Below are 20,991 nucleotides of genomic sequence, written 5' to 3'. Positions count from 1 at the left end.
GTCATAATGAGCCATCTGGCTGCCTGGCAGAAGGAGCCCATGGGAGTATGTGTCTGAGATGTTACTGACATTACCACTGACCTTTGCCAAGGAGTGGCTTTGGTTTTATCCAGAATGGCTCAGCCTGGTGGTAAGAATACATCATCTTGGTCCAGGACACTTTCAGGGATTAGGCTCAAAATCCTCAGCCTCCAAATTGAATATTTTCTTGTAATTATTTTTTTAATTGAAGTATAGTTGATTTATGGTATCACGTTAGCTTCGGGTATACAACAAAGTGATTTGAGTTTGTTTTTTTGCAGATTATATTCCATTATAGGTTATTACAGGATATTGGGTATAATTCCCTGTGCTATACGGCAAACCCTTGTTGCTTATCTATTTTATGTATAGTAGTTTGTATCTGTTAATCCCATACAGCTAATTTGTCCCTCCCTCCCTCCTTCACTCTCCCCTTTGGTAAACCATAAGTTTGTTGTCTGTGCTTTAGTCTGTTTCTGTTTTGTACATAAATTCATTTGTTTTATTTTTTATATTCCACATATAAATGATATCATATAGTATTTTTCTTTGTCTAACTTACTTCACTAAGAATGATATTCTCTAGGTCCATCCATGTTGCTGCAAATGGCAATATTTCATTCTTTTTTATGGCTACTTGAGTAATATTCCACTGTGTATATATACCACATCTTAAGCCAATCTTCTGTTGATGGGCACTTGAGTTGCTTCCGTGTATTGGCTATTGTAAATAGCGCTGCTTTGCGTGTCGGAGTGCATGTATCTTTTTGAATTAGAGTTATGGTTTTTTCCAGGTATATACCCAGGAGTGAAATTGTTGGATCATGTGGTAGTTTTTTAAGGAACCATAACTGTTTTCCACAGTGGCTGCACCAATTTACATTCCCACCAACAGTGTACAAGGGTTCCCTTTTCGCCACATCCTCTCCGGCATTTATTATTCGTAGACTTCTTGGTGATGGCCACAAGTTGAATATTTTGTTGAGCGCTAGGGGCGTATGCTGCACCTGGGTTGTTCTGCGACTACGTCCTGCCCACCCCTCTACCTTTCAAGGAGGGGGGTCTCTACCTATATTGTTGCTCTTGCATGTGTCCTGACCCACCACAATGGCAGGGCCAAAGCCTGGCTTCTGGAGGTTTCCTTTGTTTTTTTAGATAAATGTGCAATTTAAGGATAAAGAGGGTTTGCTATATAATGTAGCTTTAGAAGAAATCCTTTAGCTATTCCTTGCTCCCAACAAAATGCCACCCCCAAGATTTTCCCACATAGAAATTCTGGAGCCACTACTCATCTATGGGACGTGTGTCCTGAATAAATTGTTTCTGCTAGAGTTCCAAAGTGCAGAAGTGATTAACCTTTAAAAACTAAATGAAACATCAAGGTTGTCCATGTCATAAGTTACTCCCATGTTACTTGGGTTTGGTGGTTTTTCTAGGTGGGAGAGGAGATGGTGTTACAGTCTGTATACTGGGTGTCACACCCAAGGAAGTCCAGGGAGTGGGCTGTGTTATTAGGGGTGGTTGGGAGCAGGGCAGACAGAGGCAGAGGGCAGGTGAGCACTGCCGATCCCTGGCCCTGAAGCGGAGGGGGGGGAGCTGGGGGGTTACACAGCAGTAAAGAAAGGGGATTTCGAGGGTCTTAGAAAGCCAGAGAACTTCCTTCCCCTCCAACCAAGGAAATCACCAAGGAGATGGATTTAACTCTTAAGACTTAATAGCCTCCTTTGGGGGTTCTGCTTTTTTTGGGAATAGAATATTGGAGCACAGCCAGACCAGTCCTCTAAGCCAGGTTTTCTACTCAGAGTCTCAGACTGTGGCTAGAAGTTGTGATTTGCTTGGTCTGAGGAATTTTGTAAATTCAAGGTGTCATCATGCTAAAATTGGGAGAATTCAGGTAACACGGAGACTTCTGACTTCTCTAAAGAAGCAGAAGTGTTGGCAACATTAGGCTGTCATTGGTGCACGGCAACAGCAGGCGAGAGCAGGTGCTGGCCGACCCGTTAGCTGAGGCACACCCGCTCCCCCCTACACACGTACACGTGCATCCCCCCTCCTGCTTGGGTGCCCTCCAGGCAGGGAGGGTCCTACCATGGACCACCGCACCCCTGTTCTCCCTGCCACTCAGAAGCAGTCTAGACACACACTTCTGGATCAAAGTCAGCCCCGAGAGCCACGATTTATTCCTGCCTCTGCCCTCACACAAACACAAAAGGCTCCTCCCCATTTACTAAAGCCAAAGAATGTCAGCATTAACCCATGATTGAAACTTGTGAAAGAGGAGCTCAAGGCAGCTTCAGCCTTAGCATTCCACAGCTCCTCATTAGAACGGGGACTTTTTGTGACTCTGGGACAGCTGGAGACACATGACTGCATTCAGAATCTCACGCGAAGGGTGCCGGCCTCAAGGACGCAACTTGTGGGATTCCTGACGTGCTCCTCGGACTTGGGGCAGGCGTGCTGGGTGTGCCACACCACAGCACGATGGCGAGAAGGACCGGGCTGTCGGGAACAAGGCGGTGGACAGTCACCGTCTGGGCCAAGGTCCCGCCGGCCCCAGGCGAGGCCAATTCACTGGCTCCAGAGCAGAACCAGCTAAGAAACAGGCACGGCCCCGGCGCCCTCTCCCCCACGCCACGCAAGTTACACACTCTGACGTGCTGGCTGCTCCCCGGGGTACATGCTGACTCTCTCACGGGGCTTCACGGTGAGGGCCACCGTCTCCTCTGGGCTGAACTGCGTGGAACTGCGCAGAATATGCTCCAGGGGGCTTTGGAGTCAGAAAACACTGGAGCCCTGCGAGGCATCTTAGATAGCATCTGCTCCAGGGTTCGCAACGGAGACTGCTCTTCAGAATCACCTAGAACACAAAACCCAGGTTCTGAGGCTCCAGATCCCACCTCCGCAGCCTACCCCCCAAAACACACACAGTGATTCTGCTGACCAGTCAGGTTTGGGGAACCGCTGATATCGTCCGAACCCTTCACTTCTGTTTCTGAAGTACAATCCTGGGTTAAGTAAGTTTTCCAAGGTCACACAGCTGGTTTGGCAGGACTGGGCTTAAAGTACGGGTCTCTTGAATATAACCCAGGGCTTTTTCTACAACACACCACCTCCTGGACGTACCCATGAAGGGAACGCCAGACGACCCCAGAGGGTCTGGGTAAGGAAAAGGCTAAGAGGCATAGTCTTTGTGCATGTGAAGTAACCCCAGATAGTTTCCCAAATACTGGCTCCCACTGTGGTTTATGACGCAGATGCCATAGTCTCATGTCATCTGGGCAGGAGATTCTGCTTCTGGCTCTATAATTACCCCAGTTTCACTTGTCCTTTGAGAGGTCAGGGAAAGAACTATGCATGTGTGTATAGACTTCTCCGTGCCTCAGTTTACCTCTATAGAAAATGGAGAGAATGGCGGCACCCTTACGCCTGCCTCTTTGGAGCTCTGCAGACCTATTGCATGACCACACAAAGGCACCCTGTGATCCCCTAGGCAGAGAAAGAAGCCTTCCGTATCCACACAGAGCTAGTCATAAACTCAAGGCCACTCTTGCCACATTTTAAATAGTTCTATGTCAGAATACCACTGTGACTCCACTAGCTACCCTGCACGCCCTCCAGGAAGGGCTGCTCGTCTCCTCCTGGTCTCTGGAGGGCTGGTGAAATATTTCCTGTGGGTGATCTTGGGAGGAGCCCCAGTTTTGAAGGACTAAACAAGATTTAAAAATTAGATACTACTACTAGTAGTGAATAGCTGGCATTGAGTTGTTATTAAGTGCCAGGCACTCTGCCAAACACTTCACATGCATTTAATCCTCACTACAGCCCTATAAGTGAAGTGTTATGAGTATTCCCATTTTACAGACGTGGAAAATGAGGCTCAGAAAAGTTAACTTGCCCAAGATCACATAGCTGCTAAGTGACGGAGCCGTGATTCAAACCCACATACTCCAGTCTCCAGGGGCAAAGCTCTGATAAAGGGGGTGGATGAACAGGTCACTGTCGTCATGAGGTTAACCCTCCACGTGACACTGCCTTGTACTTGCCAGTGGAATGTCACGCCCTAATGCAGCTCAAGCCAAGGGCAGCTTGGGCGCTGCAGCTGTGACTGTCTGCTGGGATGTTCACAGCTCCTTCCATTCAGGGACTGCCTGACCCAGCCTGACCAAATTAGAGCATCTAACGGGCATGACATAATTTGACATGTACATTGTTAGCTGAAGCCCTTGGGAGATGATTTTAAATAGAGACAATACCATGCTGTGAACTATTTTGGGTCACCGAGCCCTTATTCTCTAACTCTTGCAGGAAAAAAGAATTGTGCCATGATAAACTGAAAACCCCCAAGAAGCTGCTCCAGGGTCAGGAGAGCAGCAGGCTAGCTGGATTGGCAGAGATTCTTCCTGAGAGTTTCAGGGATTTCACCCTCATTTCCTAGCACTTTATCCCCCAAACATTCCCAAAACCCTAGTTAAGAACTGCTAAGTCTATCCATCCTCCTCCTAGATTCAGAACCCCAGTCAAAATCCAGCACTGGTAAGACTGCAAAACAGGCACGGCTTGAAGCCCCCATATGCACCCCCCATCCTGCTTTTCCCTTTCTCAGGTGCACAGAACCAGCAGTCTACCCAGGGCCATGCTGAGGGACCACGCAGGTCCACGCTCTCTGGGCATCACCCGATGCCCAACTCCTAGTCATAGCAAGTCTTTCCTGTCCTATTTCCCATGCCCTCATACTTGCTTCCTGACCTTCCTAAAGAGTATGTGCAGCCCTGTGTGCTAGTGCCACTGATACTCATGGCTTAGACCTACTGACTATGACATGTAACCAGCACCCAAGAAATGTTTAGTGTTGAATTAATGAATGAAAGTAAGAGTAACAGTTTCTCTGGCAATCCCATGCCTTACTCCCAACCAGTAAGTTCAATGCTGGTTTTCAGGCTAATAAAAATGAATTTGGGAGCAAAAGACCTTTGCCTTTTAAAAAACTGAAGCCCTTGAAATAACACTACTTGAGAAGGATGACCAGGAGAGATATAGAGCACATGGTGGCCTTCCCATATGCATTTCTTTCTTCCCCTTCCTAGCAGGGCCCCATACTTCCCAGCCATGCACTTGGGAAGGATTAACCTAATTGCAGTTCTCTGGGCAGACCTCGGTCAGTTCAAGCCATCCAGTCGGTTCCATTGTCCTAGCTACCCTAGCCACAGTGATTGGCTTGGGGATGGCCACCTGGTCCAGATATAAGGTGATTTTGCTTTGGTGATCATTAGGTGGGACAGTCTAAGAATAAAACCATGGGAGACTAAGAAGAAATGGAAAGACACTGGGTCTTCATTGGCTTGTCCAGCTACTACATCTGGCCTTACCTAAGCCCACTCAACCTCTGGTCTTCTCAATTACATAAGCAAACAAAGCCTTTTTTGTTTAAGCATAATGAATACATAATACAATAATACATAACCCCTTGATTCCTTTTATGATTGAGCTCAGAGACTATTTTGTCAAGTTACATCACCCTTACCTTACAGCTTATTATTTTTTTTATTATTATTTTATTTATTTATTTATTTTTTACAGCTTATTTAACTTAAAAAAAATAAACATACCAAAAGACAAACAAATGAAATCCCTAATTTTTCACTCTCTGGTCAAAGCCTTCCAAAGATTCCCTAGGCTTGTGATGTCCCAGGTGAAGGAGGAAATAACAGTGGTTTCAATAAGATAGAAGCTTATTTCTCTCTCATACAAAATAAGGCTGGATTCTGGCTGGTATGGGAGCTACAGTGTCATCAAAGTTCCAGGTTTCCTCTGTCTTTTTCTTCTGCCATACTTAGCATATGGCTTCCATCTTGAATTCACTTCATGGTCCAATGTGGCAGCTAGAGCTCCAGCCATCACATTGATCTTCCTGTTCCAGGAAGGCACAGGAGGGAGAAGGGAAAAAAAAAAAAAGATGACATCAGTAGTCTAGCCCCTCTTAAGGCATCTTCACAGAAGATCAACCCAACAACTTCTGCTTGTATCTCAATGGCCAACCCAGCTGCAAATGTGGCTGACAAATGTTATCTTCCAGCTGGGCACATTGTCATCCAGTTTAAAATCTTGGTTGTGTTATGTAGGAAAAAGGGGAGAGTAGATACTGGGTAGGCAACTAGCAGTTTCTGCCCCACCCCACTTAACAACCAAGCCTGGCTTCGGTGTTCAGTCCTTTTTTTTTTGAATTTTATTTTATTTTTAATACAGCGGGTTCTTATTATCTATTTTATACATATTAGTGTATATATGTCAATCCCAATCTCCCAATTCATCCCACCATCACCACCTCCGGTGTTCATTTCTGTCGCTCGGTACCTGCTCCTCCAAAGAGACCCCCTGGTTCAAGCTGCAATTACTCTCTCTGCAGACCCTTAACATCCCAAGTTGGTCCCCCCTCCACCCTGCCCTCCACCTGCCAAGGATCTTCTGACCAGCATCTTGTGATTTATCCAGTTGAGAAGCACTTATTGAGCCAATAAATAAGTAAATTAGAACACTTTAGTCTTTCATTAGCATCTTGGCTTCAGTTTAACTCATAGCGCACTTGACCTTCTTCTCTGTCTTGCTCTAGTCAGACCCATTCGTACTTACCCTTCTTCATTCACCAGTCTCCCTTGAACTATGTTCTTTCCAACACAGGTCTGCTCTTCAGTATCAGTTTCTAACTTCTTTCTGACATTAACATTCTCGGTCCCATGGGTAAGAGCCTAGGGCAGCAAGGGCTATGGTCAAAACAGCAGCTGAGTGGGGGCTGGTCTGCAAATCTTCATGGATGACAGAGTGTGATTTTGTCTGGGGACAGGTGACTGAGGCCAGGGCAATGACTTCTTTTTCAGTTCTCCCAAGGCCTTCTGACCCGTTCTTGTACATTTCAGATCCCACGGACAGCATTGCAGGCCTCAGTTAGCAATGAACAGCACACACAAGGCAAATCAAACAATAATAATGAAGTGAATTATTGCCTTGCTAGAGGCAACACATCTGCTCCTCCGTATATCACCTGCACAAAAGCAGAAAAAAACAAGAAAAAAAAAATCAATGTCTGATAATGCTAAAAAAATGTGTTACCTTGAGTCCTCATATAAAATTAAAATTTTCCATTTTGATTTTAATTATAAACTGAAAGCTATTGTAACTCAAAAATGTACATTCTCTTATGTCTTTTCAAATAGCAACATCATTAGGCAGATGTGAACAATTATCCCCAACTGGATTTTTTTTTAAGTTAAATTCTTCAGAGTAATAGATAGGTTATTCTTTAAATCCTTGGTTTAAAACTAAACCTATGAGACACAATATTACAGGTTTAACCAAGAGGGCTTGACTTTGGATTTAGAAAGTTTAATTGATCCAGTCATCCCTTTTATTAAAGCTATCCATATATTTTTAAACCAAAGAATTGTAGTAATGCATATTTTAGGGCCAGAAGCATTCATCATCTTGACGACCAAGTGATAAATGGTGAAAAGATTTGAGATCTAAGACACTCTGTTACTATATTGAAAGGTCAGGTAAAGAAATTCCAAGGGAAGGTGTCGGCATATGTCCCCTCTGCTTTTTAATTTCCAATGACAGACACTTAATTTCCATTCCAAACACTTCCCATTTGGATTAAACAGAACTTGATTCTCCAGGGAAAACTGGCAGCATAAACTAAAAAGAAATTCATCTTGCTGAAAAGCGAGTCTGTACTCAGGTGTCACACCACCATCAGCGTGACAGGATCCCCACGGAAAAGCAATGCTGGGAGTGACTTCACTCCCTTAGAAGCACGGTCACCAGTACCCAAGGATGTCAGGGGAACTGGTTGGATCTCAGAGGACGTGTCTTTTTGGTGCAGGAGAGGGCATACTGAGGAAGGCAGATGCTGAAATGGACACGGCTTATCTCAGAAAGGTGGGGAGGGCTAATCTCAGAAAGGTCATTTGAAGGAAAATTTACCCAGGAATGACATTCTCCTCTATCTTGGAGTAGAAGACCAGCCAGATACCGGCAGCCCTACAACCTGGGCTTCTTTCCAGGGCTGCAGCTCCCCTACAGGCGGTTGAGCAATGTCACCCTGGCAGCACAGAAACCCTGGACAGGCCTCTGAGACTGGGGAGTCTGACCAATAGCTCACTGATGAGAAATTGCACTGTCCTTGGAGACATTGCCTTGCCTAGACTTTAAGAGCCTCCCTTGTTTTTTCCCCTCCAGTATACCACAGCCAGATTTCCTCTCCCCTTCCCGCTGTAGTATTTTGCTCCGAGGACCTTGAGCCACAGAGCTAAGGGGGGGGGGGGTGTGCATATCATTTTACACAAGAGGCATAGGTCCTGTACAACTAGCTGTGCGATGTTGGGCAAGTCACTTAACTTCTCTGTGCTTCAGTTGCCACAACAGTAAAGTGGGGATTATGATTGCGTTCACCTGAAACGGCTGTTAACCAGCATTCAGCGAAATCCTACTGGAAAGTGCTGAGGAACAGTGCCTGGCTCATAGAGCTCCACAAAGGCTGGCTGTCACTGCAACTGACAGGGGAGCAGTTTCTCCCTGGGTTTCCACTGCAACACACGTTTGCCTCTCCCAACACGGGACAAAGATGATAAGAAAGTGAAATGTCTCACTTGGTCTAGGAAACCTTTCATTTTGTCAGTGGTTCCTGAGTTATCAAAAGATATCTATGTGTGTGTATGTAGATTCCTTTAATTTCCTAAAGACTATGCTGATTTGGTTCCTTTTTTATCTAATGGTGAAAGGCTATGTATTCAGCCGTTAGGGCAGGCTTCAGGAACATGTGGATAAAATGTAACCAGCGTTATCTTGGTTCAAATTCCTTTTTTGTGACCAACTGTTGTCTCAATGAACCTTTGCAGGGTTTTTGTTGGTTTTTTTCTTAGTTACAGCAGAGAATAAAATAAACACATCCAGGCCTTCTCACACAGATGTAGGCTGACGCCCAGTTAGGTCTGTGGAGGCCTCATTTTGGCTCCCCTGGTCACCATGCCGAACAGATTTCATGCATGTTGAAGACAGTCCATTAGTTCTTGGCAAGGAGGATCAAGTTTTCAAAGCTGCTTTCTCTAACAAGCTCCACTCCCCACCCCCGCTTCTCATACACAAAACCTTGTTGAAGGGGAGAGGCTCTCCCCCATTTGTGGAGAAGAGAGGTCAACCCCATCCAGATCACCCCGAGAGAGATCACCCCGCCAGAGCCTTGACAGTCATCATCTCCAGGACGGCCCTGGACTGTGCTCCATCATTAGATTCCCAGGGCACCACCCAGAGTTAAAATCTCTCCTTCCAGCTCAGGAAAGAAGCATTTTTATTTCAAAATCATACAATGAGAGATTTGAAAAGTAGTTTGCAACCTTCTCTGCCTCTAGGGAAGGCACGTCCATTCACGACTGAAATGTTCCCTCAGTGCATTAGGTGTTGCATTGACTGAGCTTCTGACCTCTCACGGTGCAGCCTAAAAGGAAACAAAGACGTTTTGCCTCTATCTGTTACAATGGAAGTGTAAGCCATGATGATATGGGTTGAGCCAGGGTTCTCAATGGAATCTTTAGACTGGTTCCTGGGAGGAAAAGCCAGTAGGTTTCTGTTATAGTACCAACTGCCACTGGGAGTGGGTTCCTTGACCTAAATGTGCTGTGGGCAAGGCTTCCCTTACCATAAGGGAGTGAGCACTGTAGTGAAAGGTGCTGAGGTGCTGAGGACCAGCACTGTGGGGCATGGTTACCATGGTAACACTGTCAGCCCCAAATGACTGTCATGAGGTGAAAAAATTACCTTAAAATAAATGAAACCAGAAAAGGTATATTTACCAACCTCTTACCAAAACACCTATCTGTATGCAAAGTAGAAACTCTTCCTTAAGCTACAGATACTAGAAGATTGGGAGAAATTTCATGACATAAACATTTTCTTAAAAGAATTGTTACTCTCACCCCCTAAAAATGGTCGGTAAAAATAACGAATACAGATTATTTTTTTAAAACAGGGAGAGTTCTAAGGAGTGATTGGCCTATACACTTAGATATTATGCAGTTATGACATTAAAATTCTGCACTAAACTACCAATAGTTTGTTTGAAATTTGCAGAATGGTACTTGACTGGGAGTTTTCTTCTAAGTTGTACAAATTATTTCTGGCAGGACCAATAAATGTGCTATACAATGGGAAAAAGATATCGGTCACACAGCTAAAAACACACGGGCACAGTTTTTGCCCTGCTCTTGCGTAGCTCCATGTGCGCTTGCCTTTCCTTATGAACAGAACCACCCTTTTATTTAGAGCAGCAGTGTGTCCAGCCAGAATGCCCAGTTTCACAGCCTCCCTAGCAGTCAGAGGTGGCCAGGTGATGCGGTTCTGGGCAGTAACGATAGGCAGAAGTCCCGGGGGTGGATATTGTTGGGAGACAGTTCTCTGTGGTCTCTCTCATTTCTACGTACCTTGCAAGCAGAGGCACTTACTGATAGCAGCAGAGTATCTTCCCAAAGATGCTTGCATAGCATACAGCCTTGGAAGATAGAGATGCTGTCTCTCCAGAGCAAAGGGGAGGCTTGCTTAGAACCTTGGAAGATAGGGATGGTGTTTCACTCCAGAGCAAAGGGCAGGCCTGCCTACTGCCAATTGTGTAAGATTTGGGGAACCTGAGTTCAAGGTTCCTCTCCCGTGAGGCAACCCACTGAGTGCACCGGCATTCCTGTGGGCCTATCTCTGCCACTGCTATGGGACTTGAGGGTGAGGAGAACTACAGCAAATCGTGCTGCATGCTGTGTACTGAGTAATAGTGCTGGCTGCCTCTGACCTAGGAGTCTCGTGACTTCTGCCAGCAACCATGAAACCATGGCAGGCTAACTTCTTAGCTTGCAAACAGGACGAAACCTCAGGCCCTTCATTTTTCTTGGTTGGATAAAAAAAGAAAAGCAGGAGAAAGCTCTTGCCCAGTGGCCCTTCTCTTTTCTTCCTGCCCTAAGGTACAGCAACCATTTGGGGACCACGTGGTGACAGCATGAGGACACAGGTCTGCATGCTAAGGATGGCAGAGCAAAATGGTGATGAACCTGGGTCCTGATAGAGAATTACTGTGCCGCCCTGGATTGCATAACTTCAGGCTTGTTATATGAGATGAATGAGCCTCTACTTACTGAAGTCAGTGTTGTTTTTCTCCAAGCAAATGCATCCCTGGAGTTTGTATCAAATATAGTAATTACATAATAGTAATTGTGTCAAACATACGCAACTTAGGGCACGTATGTTGCTACCTTCCTTACTTCTTGATCCAGATTCTACCTTTCTGTATATTAAAATTATTACATGTATCTTTTATAAGTTAATTCAAATCCTTTTGGGAAAATCAGGGAAAAGTCAATTCAGTAAGTACAACTTAGTCCTGGGCCACATTTATCCCTGAACTATGAGTTATCCCTTAAGTTATTTGTCAAGAAGGCAGTAAAAACAATAGGACTATCTCTTTCTGGAAACATCTACCACATGCCATGAGGTCTGTTTAGTCACCAGTATGTATCCAGCACCCAGCAAAATGGCTGGCTCATAGCAGGCCCTCAAATTCGTATTAACCAAGTATTCATGAAAGGTCTCTCTTTATCAGATGTGTTGGTTATGCCCCCCCCAAAATTAAGATTTAACACAGAGTATTTCAATATATTAGGTCTGTCGTTTGACTATAATAAGCGTTTTAAGAAAAGACCACAGGTCAACTTCAAAGAAACAGCTTCTTATCTTTGTTCCTTATGACTATAAAATGCTGCATAACTTAACAATGGAATCCAGAGAATCTGTTCAACCTTGAAAACTGGTGCAATAGGATAGCAGAAGTAATAACAATCATCCTCAGAGATTAACACATCTTTGAATGTCATGTACACAAATTATTTTTAGAACATTAGATAGAATTTGAAACTTGTGTCAGGGGACTTCCCTGGTGGTGCAGTGGTTAAGAATCCGCCTGCCAATGCAGGGAACACGGGTTCGAGCCCTGGTCCAGGGAGATCCCACAGGCCGCGGAGCAACTAAGCCCCTGCGCCACAACTACTGAACCTACACTCTAGAGCCTGCGTGCCACAACTACTGAAGCCCGCGCACCTAGAGCCCATGCTCTGCAACAAGAGAAGCCACCGCTATGAGAAGCCCGCACACCACAACGAAGAGCAGCCCCCGCTCGCTGCAACTAGAGAAAGCCCGTGCGCAGCAACGAAGACCCAATGCAGCCAAAAATAAATAAAATTTTTAAAAAAAGAAAACTTACCAGAAAAAAAGAAAGAAACTTGTGTCAGGTAGAAAAGTCAACCAGTACATAAGATGAGACTATAGGAGGGCAATTTAGAACTTTACACCAAAAATAGAATAAACCAAAAGATACTGTGCACGATAAGATGAGTTACAAATATCCTAAGTATTATTTTCAGTATATGTTATGATTCCTAGTTTCAGTACCAAACCTAAATTATATGAAATTATATATGGGTCCTCGGTATGATTTCTGTTTCAATCTCTCTCCAAACCAAGTGAAATACCATTTCACACCCATTAGGATGGCTATTATTTTTGAAAAAAATGGAAAACAGCAAGTGTTGGCAGAATGTGGAAAAAATGGAACCCTTGTGTGTGCTGGTAAGACTGTAAAATGGTGAGACTGCTATGGAAAACAGTTTGTGGTTCCTCAGAAATTAAACATAGAATTACCATATGATTCAGCAATTCCTAAAGAATTGAAAATAGGGACTGACCAGATATTGCACACGAGTGCTCATAGCAGCATTATTTACAATGGCCAAAGGTGGAACAACCCAACTGTCCACCAGCCTATGAAGGGATAAACAAAATGTAGTAAATGGATACAATGAAATATTATTCAGCCATAAAGATGAAGAAAATCCTGATACATGCTACAACATGGGAGAATCTTGAATATATTATGCTAAGTGAAAAAGGACAAGTACTGTATTATTTTTGTCCCAAACCACAAATATTGTATTATTCCCTTTATATGAGGTCCCTGGAATAGGCAAATTTATAGAGACAGAAAGTAAAATGATGGTTACCAAGGACTGGGGAAGTGGGGATGGGAAGTTGTTTGGGTACAGAGTTTCTGTTTGGATTGATGAAAAAGTTCTGGTAATAGTGGTGACGGCGGCACAACATTGTGAAGGTGCTTAACGCCACTGAATCATACACTTAAACATAGTTAAAATGGTAATTTTTATGTTGTGTATATTTTACCACAAGCAAAAAAAAAAAAATCTATGAAACAAATTAAACCAAAAAGATGGGTTTTGTTTGTTTGTTTTAGGAAGAGCAAATAGAACAGATTTTTAAATTCCGTGTGAGTTTCGTTTTCTCTGTCTTTGCTTTCTTTATGCCCTGCCTGCCCGTGCTAGGAAGCGGAGTGACGAAGATGCCCCCAAGACATTGCCATGGCCTCTCAGGCTGTGGGTTTGAGTGGTCATGTGCCTCAGAAGGTCTTATGTCGTTTGGAACGCTATCTAGTTCGGCAATTTTATTTCAGGGCTTCAACGCTCAGGAGAGCATATCATTGCAGCTCCCCTCCACTGACCCCTCAGGTTTATGTTGGGCCGGAATTTGTTTGTGAAAATATTATTTTAGGATTCCTTCCATTCCTATCATCTGCTTATTTTCCTTCCTGCATATTTCATAATGTAGCATAGAGATTTCTGATTCAGCAGTTAAAACAGTCTGTGCATTAGTTATCACTTCCTTGTGACCCACTTTATACACCATTACTCATTCTGGCATTGAGAGTCCAGATTTAAAAAGAAAAAAAATTCCTGGGACTAAAGTATGTATCTGTTGGAATAAAAAGGAAGGGGAAAGATATTGACTGAATATCTACCAGTAGCATTCAAAGCACCCCAAAGTGGGCTTCCCAACTCAGCCCATTTCCTGTCCCATTTACTCTCCTGCAAAAGCTCTCAAATTACACCCTCTTCAGTTATTCCACACCCACAGTCCCACTTTTTCCACCTCCCCTACTTTCATTTCCTTCCGAAAAAATACATCTCTATGCCGAATCCACCAAACCTTGGTACACAATTAAAATTCAATACATAAGAGCTAATGTTATTCTTATCATTCTAGTTTTGTCTTTAGGATAAATTCCTAGAAGTGGGATTACTGGAACAGGAGTGTACGTGTTACTAAATGGGACATATAGAAACGATGTGTACAAGTTTCCAGTTTTATAAAAGTGTCTAAATTTGACTGCTAGAGATAAGGATGTTTATTCATATCTGTAACACTAGGTGCTTGGGAGGATATATACCAAGATATTAGCAGTGGTCATCTCTGGGCATCCTCTGTGTTCTTGCTGCATTTGGCCATGGCTCACGGGCCCAGCCGCTCCGCGGCATGTGGGATCTTCCCGGACCGGTGCACGAACCTGTGTCCCCTGCACCAACAGGGGGACTCTCAACCACTGCGCCACCAGGGAAACCCGAAGAAGCTTGTTTTAATGCCTGGAAGTTAACACTTTTTCTCCCAGGAGCCTCCTATTAAAATGCAAATATATTACCTGGGAAAAGCACCACTTTCAACTTGATATCAGCAGCACATCCTTCCCCCAGGTGATTGATCCTGGCCCTGAATGAGGACAGATGGAAGGACTGGGGCAGGGCTACCATCCCCCCAAGGACAAGTCCACAATAAGAGTGATGGCAGTGGGGGTCCCAAGAGCTAGAAGGCACAGCAAAAAAGATCAGATGCTCAAGGAAAGGAAACCAAAAACCAAAGCTATGAGCAGGTTTCTAGAGGAGTGCTTGAGAGGGAAGGGCTGCCTGCTCTCTGAGATGGTGGATGTTCAGTCTGGGGGCAGAGGAATGAACCAATGGACCTTTTGATACCTCCTGCGCAGTTCTATGAAAAGCCAATTACTGGGTGAAAAGAAAGATCATGAGACTAGAGATTGCTTACTTGCACACACCTGTGCTTCTTGGCATATATTTTAGAGCAGAAGGTTAGTTTATACAAGTGAGCTCCAAAGGGCTGGTAAGTAAATCACTCTGAAAGCAATTCTGAGATCTCCGAGTAGACAGATGCTACGAGAGTTGGCATTAAACTGACTCATTAAAATGTTTTCTGTATGAAAACTTTCCTTTTTTGATTATCTTATTTCATAGCTGTATTACTTTTGACCTTAGGGCTGCTTTTAGAAGAGCAAAACCCTCTACATTCCCTCCAGGATACTTTCATACCACAGTTGAAATCTATGTTTTTGGAGAAATGCTGTGCGAGACTGATATTTCTGAAATGCAACTTTGTTCTTTTGACTTTTCCAAAATTCTCTTAATTCCAATTTAAGACAGAAACACTTTTTTTTCCTACAGCTCAGAGCCACCGCTGCCCAAATCAGAGTCTAAACTTCAAATCGAAATTCAAATTGTAAGAAACAGAGATTTCCGGTTCCAAAAGACAGGGGCTGGGTAGAAAAGAGGATGCTTAGGTTGTCAATGGGGACAAACAAAGGCTGACACTGTCTTGCATTTATCATAACAGAAACTAAAGGGAGATGGGAGACTGAAGGGAAGGGGCCGACTAGTCTGTAACCCGTCTTACATACTCTTCCTCCACCAGGCCCCTACCTCCGAGGAGGCTCCGGGATCAGCTCTTTCTGGGCTCTGTCCTTGAAGGAGACAGGTCCAGGGGGTGGCTGGGCCTTCTGCTCCCTGGGTGAGGATCTCAATGCAGATCTGGTTGTGGAAGGAGCCTTTCTCTCTGGCCCTTTTTTTTTTTTTTAATTAATTTATTTATTTATTTAGGGCTGTGTTGGGTCTTCGTTCTGTGCGCGGTGAGCGGGGGGCCACTCTTCATCGCGGTGCGCGGGCCTCTCACTGCAGTGGCCTCTCCTGCTGCGGAGCACAGGCTCCAGACGCGCTGACTCAGTAGTTGTGGCTCACGGGCCTAGTTGCTCTGCGGCATGTGGGATGTTCCCAGACCAGGGCTCAAACCCTTGTCCCCTGCGTTGGACGGCAGATTCTCAACCACTGCGCCACCAGGGAAGCCCCTCTCTGGCCCTTTTAATAATTCTGGAGGGAAAGGAAAGTGATCCCCCAGGCAGGCAAACCTGAACAGCAAATAGAGAATGGGATGCACAGGGGAAGGAAGGGTGGTGGGAACCGCTGGAGCTTCCCTTTCTCTGGCTGCGTGGCTGCTGCGCTCATCTGTCCTGGATCCTCTTTGCTACTCTCCTACGAGCTCCCCATCAGGGTATCTCACCTACCTCTCCAGCTCCAACCTGCCTTAGCGCTGGCGTTTCCCAGATCCAGACTCCTGCATCCACCCTCCACCGGGACATCCCACAGGCATCTCAAACCCGACCTGTCCTGAGCGAACTCTTCACCTTTCCATCTAAACATGCCCTCCACCTGGATCCTCTTATCTCTCATCCAGTGGGTGTGGGGTCTCTGCTCACTTACACCAGAAACCTTGCCCACCCAGCCACCCTCCCCCATCTTGTCAATTAACAAGTCCTCATTGCCAGCTTGACTCCTAAGCCACCCTGACTACCACCTGAGACTACAGGCCACCGTCACCTTTCAGGGAATTGGAGCGGCAGCCTCCTCCTTGGCCACCCTGTCTCAACTCTTGTCCTCCTCAAATCCGGCCCGGATGGTTTTTTGAACCAGCAAATCTGATTCCATTTCAAGCCTCTTTCTATGTTCCCCACTCCCATGCAATATGTTCACAACCTAAACTTGGCATTGGCAGCTCACAATTCTATTCAGAACGGCAGCTTTTTAAAAAGTTACATTATGAACTATTTAAAACCCACAAAGAGGCATAAAGGATATAACAACACCCCTATCCATCCCCTAACTTTAGAGATAAAGCCTTATCTCTAAAACAGCCGAAGCTCCCCATGGACCCCTCCTCTCCCTCCTTTCCCACAGAGGTAACTGCCATTATTCCTATGATGTCTTTGTAATTTTCCTTAACATGGCTTCTTTATTTCATTATAACTTGTCATTCTTCCTTATGAGCCTCTCTTGCTGGTTAGATTTCAGTGAAGTCCAGAAAATGCTAAGAGACCGTTTAAAAAGTTGTCCTTTCAGGCACATTCTCAGGCTCTCAGGTCATCTCTCCTTCTCCTTGCTGCTCTGCAATGCGATGCCTGAGTAATTCACTGGGTGGGAGGGGTGTGGGAATTGAGAGGGTAGGAGGCAATGTGCTCAAGTCCATACCACGTTCTCCAGATCCTCACTGATTCCCTCTGTGGGGTGGCTGGACTCAGCCTGTTCAGCTTCCCCTGCCACTCTGACTCCAGGGGTGCTATGCCATCCTCTCTCCAGCTCATGGCCTGAGAGGTCCAGGCTTTGCTGTGGGCTCCCCCTGCTCCCTTCACCACTGCAGACCCCAGAGTAGGCTCTCTGATTCTCAACTCGACCATCTCGCATAAGATATGGGAACTGAAGGGGGTTCAAAGAAGCCAAGCTCCATCCCTTCCTCTGCCTAATCACACTACTCTGTCTGTTTCACTCTGATAAGTTGGGGCAGTTTGAGAGGTGTTTTCCTTTCTGATCTCAAATATGAAGCAGGGCAAACCCCCCAGGTCTGGTGTTCACATCAACCTCCCTGACAAGCAGATGAGGTTGTTCCTCATCTGTACCCTTCTTACCTCTGTGGTAGGTAGTCTCCGAAGAGGACCACTATTAATTCATCTCTTCCTGTATGTGCAAACTGCTCCTCCCATCAAGAAGTATAAGCTATTTCCTCTCCCTGACTCAGGGCTGGTCTTGTGGCTTGCTTTGATCAACAGAGTGCAGTGGAAGTAATGTTCTGGTACTTCTGAACCCAGACCCTAAATGTGCTGGAAGCTTCCTCTTCCTCTCAGTTAGAAGCCATCTGCCATGTACCCTGAGATCATCATGCTGTGAGGAAGACCTGCCTAGCCACATGAAGAGGCCAGGGAGGGAGGGAGAGAGAGTGAGAGAGAGAGAGAGAGAGAGAGAGGCCCAGCCAGCCCTAACTAGCTCTTCCATTTATTCCAGCCAGGCACCAAACTTGGGAGTTAAGAAGTTTTCTTGGGGACTTCCCTGGTGGCGCGGTGGTTGGGAGTCCGCCTGCCGATGCGGGGGACAATGGTTCGTGCCCCGGTCTGGGAAGATCCCACATGCCGCGGAGCAGCTGGGCCCGTGAGCTATGACCGATGAGCCTGCGCGTCCAGAGCCTGTGCTCCGCAACGGGAGAGGCCACAACAGTGAGAGGTCTGTGTACCGCAAAAAAAAAAAAAAAAAAAAAAAAAGATATTCCAACCCCAACAGATACTCCATGAACAGAAGAACCACCCAGCTGAACTCAGCTCGGACTGCAGAATTATGAGAAATGATGAAATGTAGTTTTAAGCCACTAAGTTTTGGGGGTGGCTTATTATGCAGCAATAGCAAAATGAAACACCCCTCCAGCTGCATTTCTCACCGCTGCCTGCCTCATACTTTGTGCTCCAACAACTCAAAGCAGCTTGTGGCTCCCTGCGTATGCTATGCTGCGTCTCACTTCCATACCTTTTATTCAAGCTATAATCTCTTTTCCCACCTCTCTCCTTTGCCTGGCTAACTCCTGTTCCACATCTGACTCTCTCTCTTTTTTTTTTGGTAGGTGTCCATGATACCCTGGGCAAATCACATCATTACACTAATGGCATTATACTATAATTATTTATGTATCTGCCTCCCAAACTAGGCTTGAATTCTTTAAGGCTGGGTACTATGTCTCATTCGGCTTTGAGACACCACTTTATATGGAAACGTGAGCAAGTCCCTTAAACTTCTTTAGCTCAGTTTCCCCGTGTCAATTGGGGATAGAATTCAGTTGTCTGTAGCAGAAGCCCAACCTCATTGGGTTAACCAAATAATGGTTTATTTTTTTCACACAACAAGTCTGAAAGTAGGTCTTCTGGGGCAGAAAGAGTGGCTTTACAATGTCAGAATATCCCAGTTTCCTTCTATAGTCCTCCTTCACCACCCTTAGGATATGGCTGTCCTCCTTATGGTTGCCTCAAGGTCACAACATGGCTGCTCCACCACCAGCCTCGTATCCACGTTCCAAGCAGGGAGAAGGAAGGAACAAGGAGAAAGGGGCAATATCCATATAAGGACAGCAACACTTTCCCAGAGATCCCCAGAAGACTTCTACTCAAGTCTCACTAGCCAGAACCAATCACATGGCCATCCACAGCTGCAGGAGTGACATGATAAAATGTTTGCAAAATGATAAATGTCTGCAGTAATTGCCCATGGATCATAAACTTTGAAGTAGAAGCAGTAACTGCTTGGGGTTACCTTTCTGTAAGGAACAAGGAGAGGATGGATGTTGGGTAGCAACTGGCAGTTTCTGTCTCATTCCCCACCTATAGAACAGGATTAGGACCTACCTCACAGAGTTGATGAAATTGAGAGAGAACGTAGGCAAAATACTGTTCTTCGTACCAAGGACACAGTAAGCGCTCAATAGAAGCAATTATCTTTCTGCATTTCCAGACATGGCACTTAATTCAAACATCCAAGAGTTTTCCCTGAAGGGGCAGAGATTTAGTTGGCTCAAGGCAATTGTCCCACTCTGTCTGCAATGCTTCTGTGGTGAATTTGCTTCTGATGATTAACAAATCTTTTCTCAATAGTCTGTTCAACTATTAATAAATCCAAACAGGATTATCATTATGACTCTTCACTTACAACGTGTGACCCAGAAAAAAACAAAGCTTTTTGTCTGGAGAGACACGAAAGGCAAATGAGCTGTTTTCTTTGCTTTGTGGCTACAGTGCTGCATATTTCATTTCTGATTCATGGAAAAATATCTAGCACACAGGAATCAGTTAGATTGGTGAGCAGTCTCAGACCAGGGGAGTTAAGAATAAAGTCTCCAAATTCTTAGTCACTGGGACCTGGAAATGTTAGCAACAGGAAGACTTCTTTTTGCTAGGAAACTGCTCTGTGAATCTGCAACTCCCCTTGCTCCACTGGGGTTTTTTGTTTGTTTAAGCAGTATATCTAAAATTTTCTGTATTGGTTAGGACATTTTTGTTTGCAAGGGAAAAGCATAAAATGGCTTATTAAAAAGTGAATTTATTGCCTTGAGTGACTAAAAAGTCCAAAGTAGAGTTTCAGGCACAGCTGGCTCCAGGTGCTCAGGAATCTCTCCATTTCTCAGGTTCTCCCTCTGTGGTAACAAAACAGGCCCCTTGCAGCTCCTAAATACCAACCACCAGCTCAGCAACCCCAGCAGAAAGAGGATGCCTTTTCCCCAGTGGTTCCTGAAAAACCTCCAAGATTGGACCAACTTGGGTCACATGCTCACCCCTGAACCAATGACTGTGCTAAGGAAATGTGGTTCTCTTATTGGCTAGTCTGGGTCACATGCCTGAGCCTGGAGCCAATGACTGTGCTAAGGGAATGTGGTTCTCTTATTGGCTAGTCTGGGTCACATACCGAAAGCCAGGAGGTGGGGTCAGCCCCATTCAAACCACTTAGGTCAAGAATGGGAGAGAGATGGTCCTCCAGAGAATAGTTGGGGTGCTACTGCCAGCAGAGTAGTGTGCCCAGACCAGCCTCACAAAATCTTCTGGAGCTCTGAACAGATTCAGCTTCATTTAGATATTATTGAACGTTAATACCATAATAATACCAGTGACACCCTTTGCCATCTGTCAACATCCTCATTTTTCAGGCTCATTTCAAATGTCACCACAAACAAATCTCCTTAATGAGATTAATTTTCCATCAGCACTTTATTTTCCTCTCACGGCATGTATCATTTCTTGCCATGGATTATGGTGAGTTACACACCCATTTGTCTCCACTCTAGAGCTGAGCAAGGCATACCTCTCATTCATCACGGACAGCCTGAGGATAAGGGCTTCTGTCTGGCTGTGACCAGGACTTGGAATGAAGAGAATGCAGCATGGTAAGGAGGGGAGAG

The 20,991-nt window shown here is 45.1% G+C and overlaps 1 protein-coding gene across 1 annotated transcript in view; it reads right to left on the bottom strand.

Moving 5' to 3' along the window:
• Positions 1 to 2,165: 2,165 nt before the first annotated feature.
• The window catches only part of LOC113622976 (uncharacterized), a 30,564-nt gene continuing 11,738 nt past the window's right edge, over positions 2,166 to 20,991 (bottom strand). The window contains exons 4-7 of the mRNA XM_027111733.1: positions 7,020 to 7,057; positions 6,649 to 6,764; positions 5,628 to 5,929; positions 2,166 to 2,878 (exon numbers count right to left, since the gene is read on the bottom strand). Coding sequence (XP_026967534.1) covers positions 5,800 to 5,929; positions 6,649 to 6,764; positions 7,020 to 7,057 — 284 coding nt within the window. The 3' untranslated portion in view covers positions 2,166 to 2,878; positions 5,628 to 5,799. The remainder of the gene's footprint in view (positions 2,879 to 5,627; positions 5,930 to 6,648; positions 6,765 to 7,019; positions 7,058 to 20,991) is intronic.

The sequence above is a fragment of the Aethalodelphis obliquidens genome, unplaced genomic scaffold (genome assembly GCF_003676395.1).
Source record: "Aethalodelphis obliquidens isolate GAN/ISIS:26980383/991018 unplaced genomic scaffold, ASM367639v1 scaffold10, whole genome shotgun sequence".
Lineage (NCBI taxonomy): Eukaryota > Metazoa > Chordata > Mammalia > Artiodactyla > Delphinidae > Aethalodelphis > Aethalodelphis obliquidens.
The sequence above is the reverse complement of the archived record's forward strand: the minus strand, read 5'-3'. Positions and strand labels throughout refer to the sequence as shown.